Source organism: Panthera leo, chromosome A1 (assembly GCF_018350215.1).
Source record: "Panthera leo isolate Ple1 chromosome A1, P.leo_Ple1_pat1.1, whole genome shotgun sequence".
NCBI classification, from domain to species: Eukaryota; Metazoa; Chordata; class Mammalia; order Carnivora; family Felidae; genus Panthera; species Panthera leo.
Window position 1 is genome coordinate 188,337,259 of NC_056679.1, and position 22,241 is coordinate 188,359,499.

General features: G+C 44.2%; 1 protein-coding gene across 1 annotated transcript; it reads left to right on the plus strand.

The window, feature by feature from the left end:
* Positions 1 to 1,128: 1,128 nt before the first annotated feature.
* On the plus strand, positions 1,129 to 17,386 carry IL12B (interleukin 12B). Its single transcript, XM_042948018.1, has 8 exons — positions 1,129 to 2,107; positions 6,448 to 6,535; positions 9,917 to 10,192; positions 10,700 to 10,817; positions 12,283 to 12,500; positions 14,162 to 14,319; positions 15,686 to 15,817; positions 16,337 to 17,386. The coding sequence occupies exons 2-7, from the start codon at positions 6,448 to 6,450 to the stop codon at positions 15,815 to 15,817; spliced, it is 990 nt and encodes a 329-aa protein (XP_042803952.1). The 5' UTR covers positions 1,129 to 2,107; the 3' UTR covers positions 16,337 to 17,386.
* Positions 17,387 to 22,241: the final 4,855 nt, after the last annotated feature.

Sequence of the window (22,241 nt, forward strand, 5' to 3'; positions counted from 1 at the left end):
CGGGACAGGGGTGGGGGGAGCAAGGCTTACCTTGAACCTGCTTTTGCAAAACTAGCACGCTATTTTGACTTAGATTTTATATTCAAATCAGCTTTTTTTTTAATTCTGAGGCTGCTTTTATGAACACATTGGTAAAATGGTTTTGTCTTACTTGTCTTATTTTATGTATGTATGTACTTAAGGAAGGCCACAGAAGGGCTCCCCTGTGGTGATGCAGCCACTGTAAACAAGCTGGTGAAACTATTTCTGCCAACTTTATATTAAGTTTTCTGTTAAGTAATCGTTGATGACTTGTTGGGAGTAGTAAACACATTTTTACAGAAAGAAACCCCCCCATTGGTACATATTTTAATGTATGTATGTGTGTGTGAGTGTACAGGTGCCTCATATAACAACAAAAATCAAACTGGAAAGGTCCCTTCCGCATCACCGTCCAGCTATATTCGTCAGAGATGCCCATGGTAACAAGCAGGAGAGCTCACGCGTGAGCACACACACACACACACACACACACGGTATCATACAACCCAATACAATGCAACTTACTTTGTTCATATCTACATATGACTTGGATACAGGACGTTTCACTTTGTTGTTTAACTTGAGAAGAACTTCTGTTTCCCTTGAAGCCTAGAGGGGAGAGGAGGTGGGAGAAGGCACTCGGAGCTCGAGGTACTGTCTCCGCCCAAGCCAGAGCACCAGGTCGGATAAACAGTGGGACTGCCAGCTCAGCAGCCCCCGCCCTCCCCGGATGGGTCAAATGGAGGGAGGAAGTGTGCGGTTGGGAAGCTCCGCTGCTCTCGCCCGGTCTCCAGTTTTCCCCGCGCAGAAACTGCAAGGAAAGTTAGTATGGGAAGCTGCGTCCACCTGAAACCCTGCCGGGGCCCAGGAACTTCCCAGGCGGCGGGGACTGGAGACGGTGCTCCGAAATGGAGACCTCGCGGGTGAGAGTGAACTCTCGGGTCGCCGGCGCGGGTCTGGCACGGCCTCGCAGCAGCGCCCTCTCTCGGCGGCCCTGGGTACGGCCTGTATCTATCGGCGTGCATCTGTGGGCTTGTACTTGGTGTTGGTGTTCCCGCTAGTGTTTCTGTTGCTGCTCTTGTGCAGAATGGTTGTGGGTGTCTAACACCGTGTTCACCTTTCACTCCTCTTAACAATGTTAAATTCCTCTAGGAATTTCTAGCTAATTCTGTTAATTCTGTGCATCTGTATAGAGCTCCTAGGGCTCTATGGTTTTGTGTGCATAGGAGTGTGAGGTTATAGTCCGGTGTGTGCCTTGAGTTGGTTGGCATAGGTTGTCTATATCCCTGACTGTGGATATTTCACTTTCTGTCCCCACCTGTCTGTGAGCAATTACCTATGAGCATGAGCTGTATCCCTCCATTTTTGAGTCTTACTAGTAATACACATTTTTATCATCTTCCCATGGCTGTGCCTGTATAAATGTACAGGTGTGTGTGTGGTGCATGAAGCCACAATGGGTAGTAATGGGATGTTTCTGAAATCCAGATGTTGAAGGAATAATGTGGAAGAGGGGAACCTCAAATATACTAAGTCCTTTGCCCTTCATCTCATTCTCATTGACTTCAGAAGAATCATAGAGTTTGCTTTTGGACCCTCTGGCTTACAATTGCTTGATTCTGACCTGAACCTGGCCTCCTGTGTGAACTCTCCTTGGCCTTCCTTCTCCTGTCTGTGGAAGCTGCCTGCTGCAGGCAGGCTTTAAGCCCATTGACCCTGATGTCAACAGAAAGAAGTAAGCATCCCATCTCCTTCCTTTTTCCCCACCCAAAAGTCACTTCCTCTTAGTTCATTACCTGGGATTTTGATGCTTGTGTTCCCTCAGCATTATTGATACACATGGGGAAAAAAAAAAAAAAAGGAACTTCTTGAAATTCCCCCAGAAGGTTTTGAGAGTTGTTTTCAGTGTTGCAACTTGAACAAGTCAGTTTCTAGTTTAAGTTTCCATCAGAAAGCTTGGTAGGAGTAGGGTATATAAGCCCCAGTAGCAACAACAGCAGCAACAGCAGCAGCAGCAGAAGAAGAAGAAGAAGAAGAAGAGACAAGTTTCAGACCCAGAAAACTCTGCAGCCTGCCCAGAAGCAAGGTAAGCACTTCCTTGGCCCCTTCTAGCTTTCCACAGGCCCGCAGGCTGTCCGGGGTAGCACCGTTTGAGTGGTACCCCTACCCCTGGCAAGCTACCAGGAAGGAGTGTGGATTCCTGGAGGCATTCCTGGTGACTTACCTGCAGGGAAAATAGTGGAAAGTCAGTATTTTGGGGACTGATGTATCAGGTCTTAATTTTAAAAGTCAACTAATAATAATTGTACACGACAGTCTGCAAATGAATGCACATTTGATAGAAGGGCTTGTTTTGTCTTGTCTGAGAGTAGTGTGTACATAAAAGAGTGTTCCTCAATTTTAATGCCCACCAGTTAAATTGTATCAAGTGAGGTGTGCCTCTGTTAGGACTGTAAACTTTTTTAAAGCTGTTCGTTCATTAAGCCATAATGAATTCAATAAACAATTGAATTCATACTTACACCTCATAATTGAAAGTTGCAGAGCAAACTTTGTGTTGGGCTTAATAGATAGTTGGAACAGTCAAGCAGACTGGAGGCCGGGTTATCCAGATTTTTTTGGATTAACTTCGGAGCTACTTTAAAAATGAAAAGCAGCCGCATTGTTTAAAAGTATTTGCCGAAGGGTTTTAAAATCTGTGAGGAGGAAAACAAAAGATTATACTCTATTAGTGTCTTATGGTTGCCCAGGTAAATCGTGTGCAACAGTTTTTCAGGTTAAAAAAAATAACGATCAGGTTAAAATATCATTTTAACCAAGAGATTACCAAACCCCCGCTGATGGCCCACTCCGTCAGATAAGGAACTTCAAGATATTGGAAAGAATTTGGACAACCTCTTGGGGTTCATTTTACTGGGATCTGAAAACTGATGATTTCTGTACATTTATTCATTTTCCTCTAATAATTCATAAGATCCCTCGAGGCCAGAGTGTTTATGCTAGACTCTGGAGGTACAGTGTGGAGTCAGAAAGACATGATCCCTGCCCTCAGAGAGCTCAGTGTGGCAGAGAAGACAAACATAGAGAACTATATTACCACAATCACAGGAAAAAGTGCTATGAGTGGGATTCAGGGAGAGCAAACAGCCAGGAGTCCTGACTTCCTTGGGCACCCTGCTGGATACCTTCATGAATTATTTCATTAACTCCTCACCACAGTAGGATGCCCATTTTACAGGTTGAATGTGAGACTTAAATAAGTCAAGTGACTTTCCTAGAGTCACACAACTAATAAGTGGCAGGGCTGGGATGCCAATGCAGGTCTGCCTGGCTCTAGAATTGGGGGTGCTACCCATGCTTTGTGTGATTTTGCCTTTTTATTTTTTAAATAATAATTCTTTTTATTATTTATTTATTTTTTATTTTTTTCAATGTTTATTTTTGAGAGAGAGAGAGAGAGCACGGCAGAACGCTAGCAGCAGAGGGGCAGAGAGAGAGACACACAGAGTCCCAAGCAGGCTCCAGGCTCTGAGCTGTCAGCACAGAGCCTGACACGGGGCTCGAACTCACAAACCGTGAGATCATGACCTAAGCCAAAGTCAGACGCTTAACCGACTGAGCCACCCAGGCACCCAATAATAATTCTTTCTAAATTAAAAAGTAACAAAATAAAGCTTGCAAACGAGATGCCCACCCAAGTGTCCTGGGCATGCCCATGTTGGCACTAGCTTTAGGGAGCATAACCATACCACAGGACCTGGGGTCCCTGTGTTCCTTATACAAAGATTTCAAGAATTTAGAAAACCTACAAAATTACATGGAAAAAAATGTTTAATCCTCAAGACTCTCAAATGTAACATGCCAAGGAAATGTGGGCTGTGGAATATAGCTCTCTGATATCAGCTGAACTGGAGAACAACAGGGCAAATACATGCTGCCCCCTTTTTGGATTTCCCTGGGTTGGATTAAGAGAGTGACCCACCACCACTTCCCCCCCCCCCCATCCAGCCAGTGTTCCATGGTTTAAAATGTAGGTGATACTAAAATGCAAGTTGTTTCTTAGAATCATCACCAAGGCTCCCTTGATCGTGAAGTGCAGTTCACCTGAAATTCTCAAACACATCTAAGGCCCCAAGAGGAAGTGCCAGGAATATAGCCAAAGGGAAAATCCCAGCATTAAGATAGTGCAAAAGAATCACCAGGAGATGCCAGGAATCTCTGTTATTTCCCTGCCCAGAGTGCCGGCATCTGGGCTTTACAGGCCTATGTAATTACAATACCTCTAGGGCATTTCCCTACAACCAGCAGGAAGGTTTTGTCCGCTGTTGTATACAAAACAGACATATCGCGTTTTTCCTTTATCTCTTCACCTAAGTACAAGCTAACATGTTATTGGTTGCCTTCTATAATATGATATGTCATCTCATTGCATTCTGTCAACAACCCTCTGAAATGGGTATAATGTCCATTTTATAGACGAGGAGACTGAGGCTCAGAGATAATTTGGGCAACATCACACAACTATAAGTGGAGGAAGCAGAATTCAAGCCCGTCTGCTGGACTCCAAGCCTGTGAATGTACTAACTGATACCCTGTGGCAACTAGTACATTGTTACAGTCATAACTTGGACATGATTAATGGGCATGTCTGTGAAAGCTCCATGCTGCAGTGACAAAGTGCTGACAGTACAGGAAGGCCTGACTTCTAGTCCCATATCTGCCACTCTCAACCTTTGTAATCTGATTGAATAAAGCACATGGCAAGGTTCTCCTAGGATTAGCAGCAATTCTAACAAAGCCGTGATTTGTCAATATTCAGTAACCCCAGCCAAAAGATGTTCATTTTTAAAGTATCTGGCTGAAAATTTTTTAATGTTTTATTTATTTTTGAGAGAGAGAGAGAGAGAGAGAGAGCACAAGCAGGGGAAGGGCAGAGAGAGGGAGACACAGAATCTGAAGCAGGCTCCAGGCTCTGAGCTGGCAGCACAGAGCCTGATAAAAGGCTGGAACCCATGAACCATGAGATCATGACCTGAGCCGAAGTCGGACGCTTAACCGACTGAGCCACCCAGGTGCCCCTGACCAAAAATTTTGGGTCTTATTATTTGTAGGATTTATTCAGTGGTTTCTGAAAACATGTTCCTGCAGAACATTGGTACTCTCTGAGATGGATGGAGGTGTTTCAGAATGAAATTCAATAATCACCATCTCTACCTAATTCAGAAGTAGGGTACAATCTTCACGTCCTGAAGATTTGCATAAACCCTGGATCCCAATCTAGATTGAGTTTTACTCTAAGATGGTAGCTGATATTTAGCACAAAATTATACATTTCACTTTTCAGAGTGGATATATCAATATTTCATGGCCTTCTTCCAAAGAACATCTTGCTTTTCAGAGCTGTGGACGCTAAACATGGGTTAACCCGGTAGTTCTCAAAGTGTGATCCCTGGACCAGCAACATCAGCTTCACCAGGAAACTTTTAAGAAATGCAGATTCTGAGGTCCCTCTCCTCCTTCCATCCCCCTTGACCCCTACCTGCTGAATCAGACACTCTGTAGGTGGAACTCAGCCATCTGTGTTTTAGCAAGGCTTCCAGGTTACTCTGATGTGTGCTCAAGTTTGAGAATCACTTGTTTCGTTATGTGAGAGGAAGTAACCTTTGAGTTTGGAGCAGTTACAATCTAAACGAGGAGAGAAACTAAACCTGGCCGCCAGGTGGTTGCCATAACTTGTATCATAAATATTTGTTGAATGAAAGTATTTGCTCCTAGAAGACAGGACCCAGGCCCAAAATCCTTTTTTTTTTTTTCTCTCCTAACCACTCTAGCTCTATGCCCTTTACATAGAAAGTACATAGTAAGTAAATAACGGTTGAATGTTGATCCAGACAAGTCATGTTCCTTCTCTGCACCTTAGGTTTCTCAGCTTAAAAATGAGAGGATTCTGGGACGCCTGGGTGGCTCAGTTGGTTGGGCAGCTGACTTCAGCTCAGGTCACGATCTCGTGGTCTGTGGGTTTGAGCCCCGCATTGGGCTCTGTGCTGGCAGCTCAGAGCCTCCAATTCTGTGTCTCCCCCTCTCTCTGCCCCTCCCCTGCTTCCTCTCTGTCTCTCTGTCTCTCTCTCAAATAATAAATATTAAAAAAAAAAAAGAGTATTCTATCAGATGGCTGGCCTCAGTTCTCCTTCAGCTCCAGATAGTCTGTGGTTCTCTCTTTGGAGATGTTCTTACTCAGAGACTGCCACAGGGTTCCTGCAATTCGCGTGGTATGAATCTGACGAGAAAAATCAAGATTAAAACCAAGGTACATTGAATGAATATGGTTTCCAAAATGACTGAGTAACTGCTGACATTGTCTCTTCTCTTTTCCCTCCTCTTCTCTCTCTTTGTCCTTCTTCTCCTCTGTTTCTCCGCCTCCTGCAGATGCATCCTCAGCAGCTGGTCATCTCCTGGTTTTCCCTGGTTTTGCTGGCACCTCCCCTCATGGCCATATGGGAACTGGAGAAAAACGGTAACCAGCCTCTCCTTCTCTGGGGAGGCCCTGAATTCCAAGCCAGGACTGTCAGGCAGGTGGTGTGGGGACCTCAGACTAGAAGGGGCAACAAGCCTTGGGGCCTCCTAGTGAGTGCCATCCCTGGGAAAGTGTGGGTCCGTCTGTCCTTCCTTCACCTTTGAGGGTGTCTGTGTTGTTTGGCCTTCACATTAAATGCCACAGTAGGAGCTTTATGTGGACTCTGATGGGAAAAGATATATGGATTTTGCCAGTATCACGAAAAACTGGCTGTATCGTTCAATTAAAATTCCAAAGTGAAGGATTTGAAAAGTATAAGAACTCTGTTCTCTCATCCCCGCTCCATCACACAATATCACCCCCTCTGCTGGCACCAAGAGTACTAACCTCTGACTATGCACTTAACTAGACTCACATTGACTTGGGCTCAAAGGCTGATTCTGCCACTTATCAGGTAGGTGACCTTGAGCTGGGTCACCTCCAAGCCTGAGTTTCCTCGACTGTGACCTGGGGATCACAAAGAGTTGCCTATTATGCAGATGATTAAATATGTCAGTGAATTCAGGGGACAGCACAACAAATGTCCAGTGACAGTCAATGTTAGCTGCTATTGTTTTGGTTGTTTAAAGTGATGGCACTGATGATTCAAAAGAACCTGTTTATAATCCCAATGACCAATAAAAATTACTAGAATAATGGAATAGGTTTTAGTGAAATTCACTATATCCTTTTATTATCTCACACAAAGTAATGTATTAACTGATTGTTAGTTGTTCCTGAAAGACCTCAAATGTTTCTCGTTTAATTCCCACAACATCCATATAAAATAGGGACTGTCTGTACCCCATTTTAGAGATGTTGAAAATAGAGGCTACAGAGATTAAGCAACTTCCCCAATTTCACATACTTGGTAAGGATAGTACAGGGACTTGATTCCAATTCTGTCTCACTTCAAAGCCTGTGCATTTAAGTATTTGAAGAAGGTCTTACAAGAAGGACATAGAGCAATGGTTTCCTATGTGCTTGGAGAACAGGAGGAAATAGGCGTAAGTTACAAGTGAAGACATTTCCGCTGATGACCAGAAATAATCTTTCGATAGGAAAGTACCACACTGGAAAATGGGTACCCGAAAGGAATGTGGGACTATTCTTCTATTCTTAATCTTTTCGGGAAGACAAGAATTCAGTCATCTCCTCTCCGCCTGAGGAGGGTTTGAGTTTTAGACCCTGCCTTGAGGAAAGGCAAAAGCCTGAGCTAGATGAGTATGTCAGATTCCTATCAATCCTCGTATAGCTAGTGAGCTCAGGAAACTTGGCCCTCGAATAGTAAACCCTTAAGTTACTTCTAATTTGGTAAACCACAGAAATTCCAGGAAGTCCATGTGAGAAACAGAGGGCATAGGACTTTGGAGACCAGATGAGATGATAAAGCCAGGCACAAGGTTCCAGATGCTCTTCATTAGGCTCCCCTTTGTGGTTGTTTTCCCCTGTTCTTAGGTAAGGGTCTTCTAGGCCTTCTGAGTTTTAGCTGTGACAGAAAAATAGCCTTGCTGTGGTTCAATTTCCAGCAGAACAAAGAAAAACTAGAGAAAGCCGAAGGTGAGACACGGTTTTATTTCAGCATAGGTAATCATTTCCAAAGAGTTGGGTCCCAAATACTTTTTACCTCTTGTTTTGTTACCGATTCAGTAGTTAAAAATCCCTCGGATCTAAAATGAGAACTTTATATCCCACAATACTTTACATTTGGACGCCAACCATAAAAGTCACCATTTATAGAGCATTTAAGGGCACTACGTTAAGCTGTTGTATGAATTGGCTTATATAATCCATGTCTCAACCTGCCGAAGCAAACACTAATATTTTGCTCATTTTAAAAACGATGACACCCAAGCTTAGAGTAATTGAATGTCTCGCCTGAGGCCACAGGCAAGTATAAGATACAGAGCTGAATCTAAACTCAGACCTATGTGACTCCAAAATCCAGGCTCTTCACCTGTGTGGCTCTCCAATTAGAGAGGGCATCAAAATCATCTGGAGAGCATAACAGACCACCAGGCCCATCCCAAAGTGGCTAGTTTGGTAACTCTGAATTTGGATATCTATCAGTTTCCTCGGTGCTGCTGCTGATAATGGTGGCTGAATGATCAGGTTTGGGGAACCAGTGCATTGAATGATTCTAGTTAATGAATAAGTGATGCATGAGTGAATGAATGAAGCTGTGATGTGGCACACTCATTGAAATACTCTACTAAGCCATTCCTCAGGTGCCAGTTTGGATACTCATATTTGAGATCCAGTGCAAAGTCAACGAGATAGAAGGCCTGAGCTACAGCTCTTGTGTTTCTAACTTGATGTAACCTTGCTTGGTCTCTTGGTTTCGGCATGAAATGGGAAGACCAGGATCTACTGAACTGCTTCATAAGGGTGTAAAATTGTTTTAAAAAGTGGAATGAAAATCTCTGTTGGTGAGTTTTGCACAGTAGGGACTAAATCCTTAAATGCCCTTGGAAAATTGTAGGACAGTTTCTCTGTGCACTCATCTGACCCTTTGGTCTCTGAATAACAATAACCAACACTGAGTTTACTGTGGTAGGCACAGCGCTAAGTGCTTTATATGTTTGTTTTTTATTTAATCCTCATAGCCAAACCTACGACATAGATGTTATTATTGTCATTTCACAGTTGAGGAAACTGAGGCTCATGGTGATTAAGTACCTCGTTCCAAATCCCTTAGCCAATTCGTGGGGACAGGATTTCAGTGCTGGTCAGTCTTTCTTGACATTTCTGTGCCCTGCCTTATTCCCTATGAAACCAAAGTTGTGCTGGAAGGTTCTTATCTCCACCAGGTCTTTGGTAAAGAGTTTTGTGCTCTTTGCATTTTTGGTGTATCAAGGCCTTCCCCATCTGCCAGCTAATCAGAAGTTAATTATTGAAGACAGCCCGTCAGTAGGATGGCAGCTGTAAAACTCTTTGCTTGTCTTAGGGCGCCTGGGTGGCTCAGTTGGTTAAGGGTCCGACTCATGATTTCAGCTCAGGTCATGATCTCACAGTTGGTGAGTTTGAGCCCCGCGTTGGGCTCTGCACTGGCAGGCTTGGGATTCAATCTCTGTCTCTCTCTGTCTCTCTCTGCCCCTCCCCCATTCATCCTCTCTCTCTCTCTCTCTCTCTCAAAATAAATAAAAATTAAACTACTCTTTGTTGTCTCTTCACGACCTTGAGCCCAAGTAGGGCCCAGTGACCTGAGATCATCTCAGCAAGTATTTGCTGTTACAAGCAAGGCTGTGCTTTTCTGCAGTGCAAATGCTCAGGTGGTTCATAAAACCCAGTCCCAAGTTCACGTTGCTCACAGTCCTGTTCTCTACTCCCTGTGCTCTCCAGTTTATGTTGTAGAGTTGGACTGGCACCCTGATGCCCCCGGAGAAATGGTGGTCCTCACCTGCAATACTCCTGAAGAAGATGACATCACCTGGACCTCTGACCAGAGCAGTGAAGTCCTAGGCTCTGGTAAAACTCTGACCATCCAAGTCAAAGAATTTGCAGATGCTGGCCAGTATACCTGTCATAAAGGAGGCGAGGTTCTGAGCCATTTGTTCCTCCTGATACACAAAAAGGAAGATGGAATTTGGTCCACTGATATCTTAAGGGAACAGAAAGGTAATCCCATTCCCTCAGATGGTGCTTTCTCTTTTGCCCCATAAAAAATTTAAAAAAAAAAATTTTAATGTAAATCCCTTGCTGAAACCACCCAGCACCTGTGTTTTTCTTTGCTTTCTTAGACACTTTGAGTGATCAACCATCCAAATCTCATGTTCAGAGATTTTCGTGGTGAATCTGGTTGGTTTTCCTGAAGTTCTTTTTAAATGGTTAATGGAAATTAACCAATGTGTATAGTTCATAACTCAGCTCTGGGATGGCAGCCTTGCCAAATTTAATCCCTCCCTCTGATATATCGGGTGCAACGTATACTCTGCAGAATCAGCATCCTACTGACACATTCCCGGTCCTCGCTGAACTGCCTGTCAGGGAAGCAGCATCATTTTCCAAGGAAATAAATGGAAGATCTTCACTCTTGTACCGCTTGGTGGCCTGTGGTTCATCACAATTAAGATCTACCTGAAAGAAAACTTCTAAATATTGAATTTTTGTTGTTTTCAAATCCAGAATCCAAAAATAAGATCTTTCTAAAATGTGAGGCAAAGAATTATTCTGGACGTTTCACCTGCTGGTGGCTGACGGCAATCAGTACCGATTTGAAATTCACTGTCAAAAGCAGCAGAGGGTAAGTGAAACCACTCTGATCTCTTAGCATTTTGTGACAACTATTGCATTAAGAAAATAAGGGCAACCTAGCAATGGCCTATCAGTTAATGATAAGTGAGAAAACACAGTCAAACCTGTATTTTTTTCAACACCCCCTCTTGCCTAAATTGGGAAAAGAACATGGAGATTTAAGCTAATCACCTGAACAAATGTGTAGGTTAGAACAGGACATTATTGGGGCCTGAGAATAGCCTCTGCTGTGTTTGAACCCACTCATCCAGATTGCCTGGCAATGCTTCATTAAGGCTCATGGCACCATGGGGAGGCATAAAAGGGGAAATCGAAGCTGCAAATGACTTGCCAAAATTGCACCCTGAGATGAAAAGAGAAACAAAAGCTCTCGGACACAGATCTTGAAAGCCCTGAAGCCGACTCCAAAACTCTGAGGCCTCCAGAAATTTTCTCAGGGCCATTTCAACTCCTTTTCCCTCTGCTGACGTCACTAATCTGAAGTTCATTGTTTGTCCAATACACTTGGACTTCCCCTAAGAAACCAGTTTCCATGGATACCGAACCTATGTTAGCCGGTCTGTGTGACTTCCCTCACTCACCATCTAGGTTCCTGAACAAGGCAGGGTAACAGAGCAAACCCCAGGTGATTAACTGAGCAAATTAACCTCTGGAGTCTTCCTTTTCCATCTTTAAGATGAAAATCCATACTAAAACGATGCTTATACAAGGGCACAGAGACATGGAAGCCAGTGTTCATTGTAATGTTTTTGGTAATCAGCAGGGGAAAAGCTAAATAAAGCGTGGTACATTATCCCCCAGCTTAACGTGCATTCATCAAAATGGATAACCCAGTCTGTGTGGTCTGTCATGGAGCGCTCTCCATATGTTCAGAGGGGGAAGAGATGGTTACAAACCATATATATATGTATAGTAGGATCCTATTTAATGGAAAATAAAAGCATTGTCTGTGTATATAGACAAAATATGTGTGAATGCATATATACATATGGATATATGATTGGTCTGAATATTCATAGACTAAGGTCTGGAGGGACACAAGCTATGAATAGTATTTCTATTTGGGGAGTGAGATTATGGTTGAAAGAGGCACACACGTTTCATTTATACACATTTTTATCTTTTTAATTTTTTATCATTAGCATGTGTTGATTGTGTAATTAGAATGAGAAAAACGAATTTAAAATTCTAATAAGGAGATTTAACCCAGGGCTCTGGATCTAGAAATTTCTGGATTCATTTAGGCCAGAGGCATGTAAATGCAGAGCTGTCTCTAAATATTTGTACCACCTCTTGAAGCAAAGCTTGTTCTCATGGGGAGGGCAGATTCTTACCCCCTTAGGAGAAATCAAACCAGTTGGAGAAATTGTGTCCTCAAACAGCTGCCTGGCTCCAGCCCCTAGAAACTCACCCACAATTGTGTGACACAGGGTAATGTCTGTCTTTGACTTCAGCTCCTCTGACCCCCAAGGGGTGACTTGTGGAGCAGCGACACTCTCAGCAGAGAAGGTCAGAGTGGACAACAGGGATTATAAGAAGTACACAGTGGAGTGTCAGGAAGGCAGTGCCTGCCCGGCTGCCGAGGAGAGCCTACCCATTGAAGTCGTGGTGGACGCTATTCACAAGCTCAAGTACGAAAACTACACCAGCAGCTTCTTCATCAGGGACATCAGTGAGTTTGCTTGATTATATGTACTTACTAAGGATATAAATGCCATTTGTCACATGTGCACAATGCCCCATGCACTGAGGTAAGGGTTTACATGCATTATCTCTTTTATTCTAACCCCCCCCCCAAAGTGTACAATGTAGATACTATTGTCTGCATTTTAAGGAAGAGAAAATTGAGTCTTACACAGGTTAAATAAGTTGCCCCAGATCTCACAGATAACAATTCAGACCCAGTCCTGCCCCACTAGAAAAAAGTAGGCTCTTGGGGCACCTGGGTGGCTCAGTCAGTTAAGCAACCGACTATTGATTTCGGCTCAGGTCATGATCTCACAGTTCATGAGTTCGAGCCCTGCATCTGGCTCCCTGCTGACAGTGTGGAGCCTGCTTGGGATTCTCTCTCTCCTTTCTCTCTCCTCTCTCTCTCTCCTCTCTCTCTCTCTCTCTCACACACACACACACACACACACACACACACACTAAATAAATAAATACACATAAAAAAAGGAAAGAATAAGTAGACTCTTGGCTATACTTGTATTCTGCTATTCTGCTGTCCAGGAAGCTTCCACAGGGAACCTAGGAGGAGCCCCTCAAGTATACCATACCATACCAGGCTTCCATACTAATTGTGGTTATTCCCAACCAATCTTTCTCCAGCACTGGAAAAGAGTCTTCTTTATTGGAATATAAGACCCTCCGAAATGAACATCGATTTTTTTTTAATTTGCAGATGGAGATTTTGCCATTTGTCATTTCCTTTGCCATTTATCCACTGAATTTTCATCATGAAGTAAAATGTATAAAACCACAGAACTCGCTCTAGCATTTGTGGAGAGACTGCCCTTGGTGGGTAGGGAAAGGTTTGCATTTACATAGGATGGCCAGGGAAGGTCTCTTGGAGGTGACATTTAGCTGAGTTCTAAAGGAAAAAAGAAAAATGTCAGTTATGTTAATAATAGAAGAATATTTGAAAAGCATCTACCAGGAACCATGGTCTTTGGGATTTGGACATCCCATAGAATGTCTCCTCTGCCCTTGTCTAGACAAGGGTCTAGAGTCTTCCATGATACTCGCTACTATATCCTCTGTGCACAGTCTAGTTAGTGACTGGCATGTGACGGGTGCTCAGTCATCATTTATTGAATGAATGAATGAGCATAGAGACAATTTGATAACTGCTGCAAGACGAGTCAGTGCCAGCTGCCATGAAAAGACAACGAAAAGAGCACTAAGTGGAAATTCTCTCATCTCATCCCCAGCAAGGGGCTCCACTCAGCTCCAAGTTCAGTGCAAAGAGGCATATTGACCACAGAGAGGGTGGTCCTTCACCACGTAGCCCAGATATGAGTCTTGTCTCTACAAAATTTCTTCTGAGCACTATGCAGAGGTGGTTCCACTGCTATGGCTCATCTGATTGTGCAGTGGTGAGAAGGATTCTGAGCCTCTCTAGGGGTCAGCCACAGAGGCTGTGGCCACCTTCCACAGGCACCAGCAGCAGGGGTGCCTCATGTTTGCCAACAGGTGCCCAGAGAAGTGAAGTAACTACCTATGGACTCACAACTGGTCAAAGGTGAAAGTCGGTTCAGAAGCCAAACACCATACACCATACACCAAAAAGCCCCATTAGGAAAATAAAGGGTGTTTCTTTGGATTCTTCCACAGTCAAACCGGACCCGCCCAAGAACCTGCAACTGAAGCCATTAAAAAATTCTCGGCATGTGGAAGTGAGCTGGGAATACCCTGACACCTGGAGCACCCCACATTCCTACTTCTCCTTAACATTTGGCGTACAGGTCCAGGGCAAGAACAACAGAGAAAAGGTAAGATGTGATCCAGGCTCCGTGTATTCAGTTTTATGCACATCCAGGGGATGAGGATACCAGTAACTAACATTTATCTAGCACTTTCTAAGTGCCTGAGACTGCGCTGAGGGTTTCACATGCATATCTCACTGAATCCTTAAGGTAACCCCGCAAAGCCAGGCAGTATTATCACCACTTCACTCGTGGAGTCATGGAAGCTCAGAGAGGTTAAATGACTTGCTCAAAGTTACTCAGCTAGGAAAGAGGAAGGATCAGAACCACGGAATTCAGTCTAGGGGACGCAAATGGCCTGCACCGAACCACGCTACTATTGCCTCCAATATGGTTCGTCATTAATTCTTGCACTCAGAATTGATCCCCATATAGGAAATCTGGGCTCCAGGCGCCTAAAATTATTGCTTGAATTTAGCAAGTGTAATGAATGATAGAACATTCATGCTATGTCTCACCCAAAATGGATAATTCCCAGCTGTTCCACATATGGTGAAATTATCTTATTGAACAGAATGTTAGCGTTCACACAGGCTATGACAATGGCTTTCAAACTTCTTGCCTTGGCATCATAATTCCCAGGTCCAAGATTCACTTTTATAAAGCCCAACACTGCTTCAACCCCAGTTTTAGAAATCACTGGATAAAGGCCTTATTCAGGATAGTATTTAGCATTTAGAAGGAATTCAGTCATTTAGTCACTCCCTGAGCATTATGTTTTGTAGGAGGGAAGGGCTATTCTGGGTGAATTTACCTAAATATTATTTAAAAACTTCATATGTATCTTCCCTACATAAGATTTATATCATTAATAGATAATATCTACCGAATACTTTCTACCTGATGAAAGTCTTCACTAAGAGTTTTACATGATGATTACCTTTAACTTTTACACATCTTGAGGTAGGAATGATTATTATCCCTCTTTTATAAATGACGAAACTCAGACACAGAGCCTAAAGCATTTTCCTGTGATTACACAAATAAAAGTAAACAATGCCTGGATTTCAGCACGTTTTCTGATAAAAGGATCAGGATATAGTATTTAGGAATATCCAGGGGGCAGCTATAGCAAATCTGCCCTAGTCCCACCATTGCCCAGTACAGACTGAGTGTGCATTGGGCCTTCAGGCAAGGTAGCTGTGCTAAAAAGATGTGAGCTGGACGGAACCATTCCTCCCTCTGGGCTGAGGTAGAAAATGTATTTAGAGCTTCTATCAGTAGGTGGCGCAAGTTCTATACAACTCCACTGTTTATTGCAACTGTGAAGCCCTTGAACCCAGGTGTACTTGTTTTGAGAGACCAAGCGTTGCAAAAATAGGCCCAGCCCATCTTGTGACTGCATTGCCAAAGACATCCCTCTCCTTTGCAGAAAGATAGACTCTCCGTGGACAAGACCTCAGCCAAGGTCGTGTGCCACAAGGATGCCAAGATCCGCGTGCAAGCCAGAGACCGCTACTATAGCTCATCCTGGAGCAACTGGGCATCCGTGTCCTGCAGTTAGGTGAGCAGGCCCACAAAGCCCAGCCCATACCTGAACACTCAGTGGACCCAGGTGCAGGGCTTTGGTGGGGGGCAGTGCAGGAGAAGAAAGGGGAGACAGGGTGCCCGGCACATAGTCACTAGAGTCAGAAACATGTATTTGTTCATTAACAGATATTTATTTGATGCCCATATTGTTCCAGGCACTGTGCTGGGTACAGAGATACTGCAGTAAAGAAAACATACATAGGTCCTGTTGCTCTAAGGGTCAGCAAAAATGGCTTGCAAGCTGTTTTCAGGACTTAGAACCTTCTCCTAGGCACCCTGGGGGCTTGCAAGCTCTTTTCAGGACTTAGAACCTTCTCCTAGGCACCCTGGGGGGACACTGAAAGCAGTCATATCCTAGACCACATAAGGGCAGGCTGGGCCCTTCTAACATGGAATCCCTAAAACCCCATTGCCCCAATAATATGTTGTGCGAAGTAAGAAGGGTTTGCTGCCACATTTCTAATTCACATAGACTGTTGGTATTCTTTTTCAGGTTCCAATCCCAGGATGAAACCTTGGAGGAAAAGTGGAAGATATTATGCAGAAGTTTTTAAAGAGACAATGGAATAAGCCCCAAAAGTTATTTTCTACCTAATTTGCTTTTTGCAAAGGTTCATTATAATGTCTTTGTAGTAGTTTTACATTGAAATGCCAAATGCCCACTGAAGCAATTAGCTACTTTATTTATAGATTTTCTAGCTAGCAGGTTGCCACTGACCTTAATGCTATTTAAATATTTAAGTAATTTATGTATTTATTAATTTATTGTTATTGAACACTTCTGTGTCAAGATGTATTGTATGTTTCATACTCTCAGGACCTGATCTGTAAGGAATAGGCCCTATGATGCAAAATGTGAATTTATGTGTTATTTATACTGACAACTTTTCAAACAAGACTACAAATGCATCAGTTTTATGACAACCAGTGAGAACACAGTGTTCTGATGCCAGCACCAATAATATGTTTGTGATGGATGGGAACACAGAAACAGTTAAACAGAAGCACGGAGACATGAATCCATTTGAAAAGGTTCTGGTGACCGAGATGTTAGTTCCTGTGTCCATGAAGATTTCCTTGAGGTGGTGTTGCTAAAGCAATTCAGGACCACCTGCACTTCTAAGCAAGTTCAGTTGTTTTATTTTTGTTGTTGGTGGTGGGTTTTTTTGGGGGGGAGGCGGTTGGATGCCTGAATTTAGAAAGGACTAAAAAAATAACTGAAATTGAAATTCAGCTTCAGCTACCCTGGCAGTCCCCACCTCCATCTACCTGTAAGACATCGGAGAGTGACCCAGAGACATTGTAAGTATCTGGAAAGTAAAAAGGTCTTAGGATCCAAGAGGGAGAACAAGTATAGTACGGCCAAGCAAACAAAATTGTCAAAATTGCCAGCTGCTTTTTAATAGCCATGCAAGAAAACACAGAGTTGCAAAGAAAACAATCAAGAATTGCTTACTCATCAGCATGAGTGAACCTGACTGGTGGATATGACCGGACAGTGCCAATCACTAAGGTGCTACTTTTAAGTAATGAATGTGCTTTCTGTAAAGTGATTTCATTTGTTTTCTGTTTACTTATTTCTGACAGTGAACTAATAAAAATATAATTCTTCTTTGCAATAATATTTTGGGCTTTCTCAGCTGACTCAAGTATCCTGTTCCCGCATTTACCAGGATTGCATTACTTTTCCCCTGCCATTTAAGAATTGCCCTTCTTTGAAGCAATTTCACTTCCAGTTTTGCAGAGTTGCCCTTTCCCTTTATAGGACTCCCAAAGTCAGTGTCTTGCTGAGCTCAGGGAATGTCCCTGCGGTCTGACCATGGGGAACTCTGCAAGGGCACTGAACTGCATTATGTCCTCTTTAGGGGTTGGATGTTCTTGCTTCTTTCGCCTTCTATCCTGGAATCAACTCTACTTGCTCCCAAACTTTCATGAAATAAAGCACCAACCTGGTAGAGTCATGAGCATCCCAGCCCATAGGTCCAGACCTGATGTTTGCAGAGGATTTGTCACATGTCTGGATGTGTGCTAAAACCTTGGGTTGAGGAGATCCAGACAACCTTGGGTTGCTTTCCCCAAACAGTGCCCATTCCTGGCACAGCTTAGAAGGCAGCGATGAAAAGTTAACTTCAATAGCACTAAATGCTAAAATGTTCAGTATATATGGTGCCCTGGGGTAAGAACAAAGGAGAAGAATCAGTGTAACCTAGAGTCACCCAGGAAGGCTCAATAGAGAAGGGGAAGTCAAAGAAAGGGCAGAGCCTACCAGTTTCTCTTTGGTGCCTCCCATGGAAAGAGCAAGTGGTGGGATCAGAGAGAAGGAGTACAGTCTCTACTATCTTCAATAGCCAAATGTACATATCTGGGCTTCCTTGCAATGGCAAGGTAATTATAATAGGGATGCTTTAAGTGTCCTTATTTTAAGTGTCTCCTGGAGCCCTTATTCTACTCTGCTTCTGACCTGGAGGAATGGTGGAAAGATTCTATCATTCTCATCCAACATTTGAAACCTATCATCTTGAATTATGAGCCCATACTGGATAGCACGTGGTTGGTTAATAACTATTTGTCCTCCTACAGGGTCTTTCATCTAGAGATACCAAAACACTTAATGGGCATTTAATGAACAACACTAACCAAGAAAAAATAATTAATCATACTTACAAGTACAGACACCAGGAGGCCTTTCCCAAAACTTCCAGCCAGCCTGGGGCAGAGCTCAGATGTTCCCTCTCCCAGCATGCACAGTGCTTTCCTGACATGACCTCTTAGCATCCAATTAAGTTGAATTTCAATGAAGAGTTTTTATCTTTGAAGGACATTCTCCAGGACAATCCTTTTTTATGGGGAATCTAGCCGCTACAAACATATCAAATGTTCTACCTAAAGAGCTCAGGACTGGGAACCAGGAGACTGGGCCCTGGGCCTGGTCAGCCCTGCTACATGACCATGTGACCTTCAGCAGAACACTGGACACAACCTGCTGCTTGTCCCATTAGTAGTCACTCTCAACTTCTTTCCCTCCCAGTGACCTTCCTGAGCTCTAAGATTGGGAAGCTAAGTAATCACTTTTCTAGTCACCCTGGCTGCCCAGCAAAGCCATGAGACCTTGTTCCAGCTCATGAGATATGAGAAAATTCTGCCTGTGTTCTCCTGAGAAAAGAGAACCATAGCCAATCACTCTTGCCCTCCTTCCTCTCTTGAGCAGATGACATTTAAGAAGTTTCAGAGAATGGGGCACCTGGGTGGCTCAGTTGAGCATCTGACTTTGGCTCGGATCATGATCTCATGGCTCGTGAGTTCAGGCCCACGTCGGGCTCTGTGCTGACAGCTCAGAGCCTGGAGCCTGCTTCAGATTCTGTCTCGTCTCTCTGTCCCTCCCCCACTCGCGCTCTGTCTCTCTCTCTCTCTCAAATGTAAATCAACATTTAAAAAAAATTTTTTTTTAAAGAAGTCTCAGAGAAAACCCTGCAACCAGAATGGAAGCCACCATGATGGGACTGTAAAGCTACATAGACTTTGGGACTCAAGCAAAATCAAAAAGCTGAACCAACCCCTCTAACCACTTACCCCAGACTTCTTGTGTTAGAAACATAGACCCATATGTGTGTGTATTTTTTAACCGTGGTAAAATACACATAAGATAAAATGTACCATTATAACCATCTTTGGGTGTCCAATTCACTGGCATCAACTACTGGGAGGAAATGGGTCAGAACACCAGGTCTGCCCCTCACAGCTGGCATGCCCCTAGGGACACCCTGGAGCCACATCCAATGATGCCAAGTGGGGTCCTGGTGATGCCCTGTCTGCCTGAAGAGAGATAACCAGGGTCAGGAAGCTTGTTCCAAGGGCAGCCGGAGCCTGAGCAGGACGAACCGGGCGGGGGGTGGGGGGAGTGGGGAGGGGTTGGCAAGCAGCTTCCATGGGAGAGACACCTCTGCTGTTCCTTCATTCACTCAACAGTTACTGCTCTGTCCCTGGCACCATCGTCAACTTTCTGGATACAAGGCTAAACAAGACCTTGCTCTCTCACTGTTTCCAGTATCCAAAGGATGAAATGCTTGAAATTCTAATCACCGAAGGTCACCTCTTGAGGGTTAAGAGCTCTATAAAATGAGATGATCAGTTTAATGGGGTTAGCACAGTACCTGGCCCACAGTAAGCACTCAATAAATGGTAGCTATTTCTACCCAATAACTCTGTGATCTTGGGCAAGTTACTTCACCTCCTCAAGCCTCACTTTTCTCATCTGTAGAATGGGATAATAAGAGTACCCACTTGACAGGGTGGTTGTTAGGATTAATGGAATAACACTTAGAAAGTGCTTATAAAAATACCAGATCCATAATAAGTACTCAATAAAAGCTGATTGTTAATATTCTTATTATATTACCTATACCCTAAAAAAAGAATAATTCGGGCCCCTATGTCTTTGTGGGCGTAGGGAAATGGAGAGATTGTTGTTAGGAGGTAGTGATGTTTCTTAGAAGTGGGTCAGGATGAAGGATGCATTAATGAGCCAATGAAGAGATCAGTCAAGCTCCTCAGGGCAGAAACCCTTTCTTATAAATACAATTGTAAGAACATCCCCATCTGGTGGGTACCAAGATGCACCGAACCCAATTCCTGCCTCTAGGGATTGGATAGTCTGAAAGGGGCAAACATGGGGAGTACATATATTAAAATATAGCCAGGCTGGGTTAAGGGTATGCGAACCCTAAATATTTCTTTTTACAAAGGTTTTCAGCTCCGGGGAAGATCCTTTTCATTCCCTTTAACCTTCCTGGATGCAATAATTTGGCATAAACCTGCCAATTCACCTTAACCATAAATCCGATTTTAATCATCTCTTTCCTTTTCATTTCAGTATGGCCCCTCTTCTAACACAGCATTTGCGAGCAGACTGTATTTGGACAAGACTTTCTCCAGAGGGCCATATTATAACCAAGGAAATGAATTCCCTCTCTCAAGCTCATAAAATGCAAAAATAAAATCAGCATTCTAGCTGAGGGCAGAGGAAACCAGGCGCGCATACTGAACACCCTCCTCCTGCAGGAAGCGCGCTTGGCGGAGCGGATTTGCATTTACCTTCACGCAGGCCTGGGTTCCGAGGCGCGGGGCGTCCTGGCAGCCGGCCTCCGCGGTCGTGCGCAGCCCCTCCGCCTAGTGCAGGCCGGTGTGTGACCCGCTTCAGGGCTCTGCAGATGCTCGCTAATCTCCCCTGCCTCCTTTCGAAAGGAACACAAACCGCCTCTCCCCTGCCCATCGCCCCAGCTGACCAGGGGTCTTCCCTGGCTCTTTGCAAAAGGACCATTGCTAACCCCAGCATGGGGGGTTCCAGAGAGCTGAGTGTTGTCAGTGACCCTGGGGTTTGGAGGATAGGGAAAGTTAGGGGACAAATCATAGTGTCCAGTGGGCTTCTTCCTTCCCACACCATCATCCAACAGGCGCACACCAAACACTGGTGGAGTGGGGGCCCCACTGCCTGGAAGGATCCGAGGAACAGAGTGTGTGTGCACCTGGCTCTGAAGCAAGAAGACCTGGGTTCAAATCCCTGCTCCCCACTTACCAGCTTTGTGCCCTGGGGCAATTCCTTAATCTCTCTGTGCCTCAGTTTCCTCACCTCTAAAACAAGTACGCTGGCCGTGCCATCACCTCCTGGGGATGTTGTGAGAATTTAAGGAAACCAGTTCCACGGCACCCAGCACCTAGCAAGTATACCTCCAAGGCCAGTTGCAGTTTCTGTTTTCATAAAGTCAAGCCCAAAAGGGGAAGCAGTCCTAATTCCTCCTCTTCTTCCCTCCCCATGTAGATGAGGGCCGGTTTGGGACATGTACATAAGCTTTCAGCCTGACTCAGAAATCTGTGTCCTCCCACCCACCAGCCCTCTCCTGCCAGCACACAGCAGTGACATCTCCCCCGGATCACAGCATACAGAGCGGTACTCCATGCCAGCAACTACTGCATGGGTCTCTGCTCTGCCTTACGAAACATTCTCTAGCCATGGTTGACCCCTTTCTCTGAAATCCCTCTGTTTGCACTTTTGGGTGCCTTAGAGGCTAACCAGACCAATGGTCTCCCAACTTGTTTGAGCCAGAATCCCTTTGCTCAAGCGGAATTCCTAAATGAAGTCCCACCATACACAGGCACCTGGGAGGATGGTGGCCAAAGGGACTTTAGTTTTATCAGCAATGCTCTAATTCTTTACAAGAAGAATGCATTATCATATTTCCTGCATGATTAAACATTAATTTTTTTATAAAGTCCTATATGTAAAGCAGACAAAAGCAGAACTACTCTGCCTGAAGCCTCCTACCCACTCAGTCCAGCCACCCTCCCTACTCACCCCTATAGCCCTGGGGCCCCACCTCGACACCCCCAAACTCTTCAGAGCC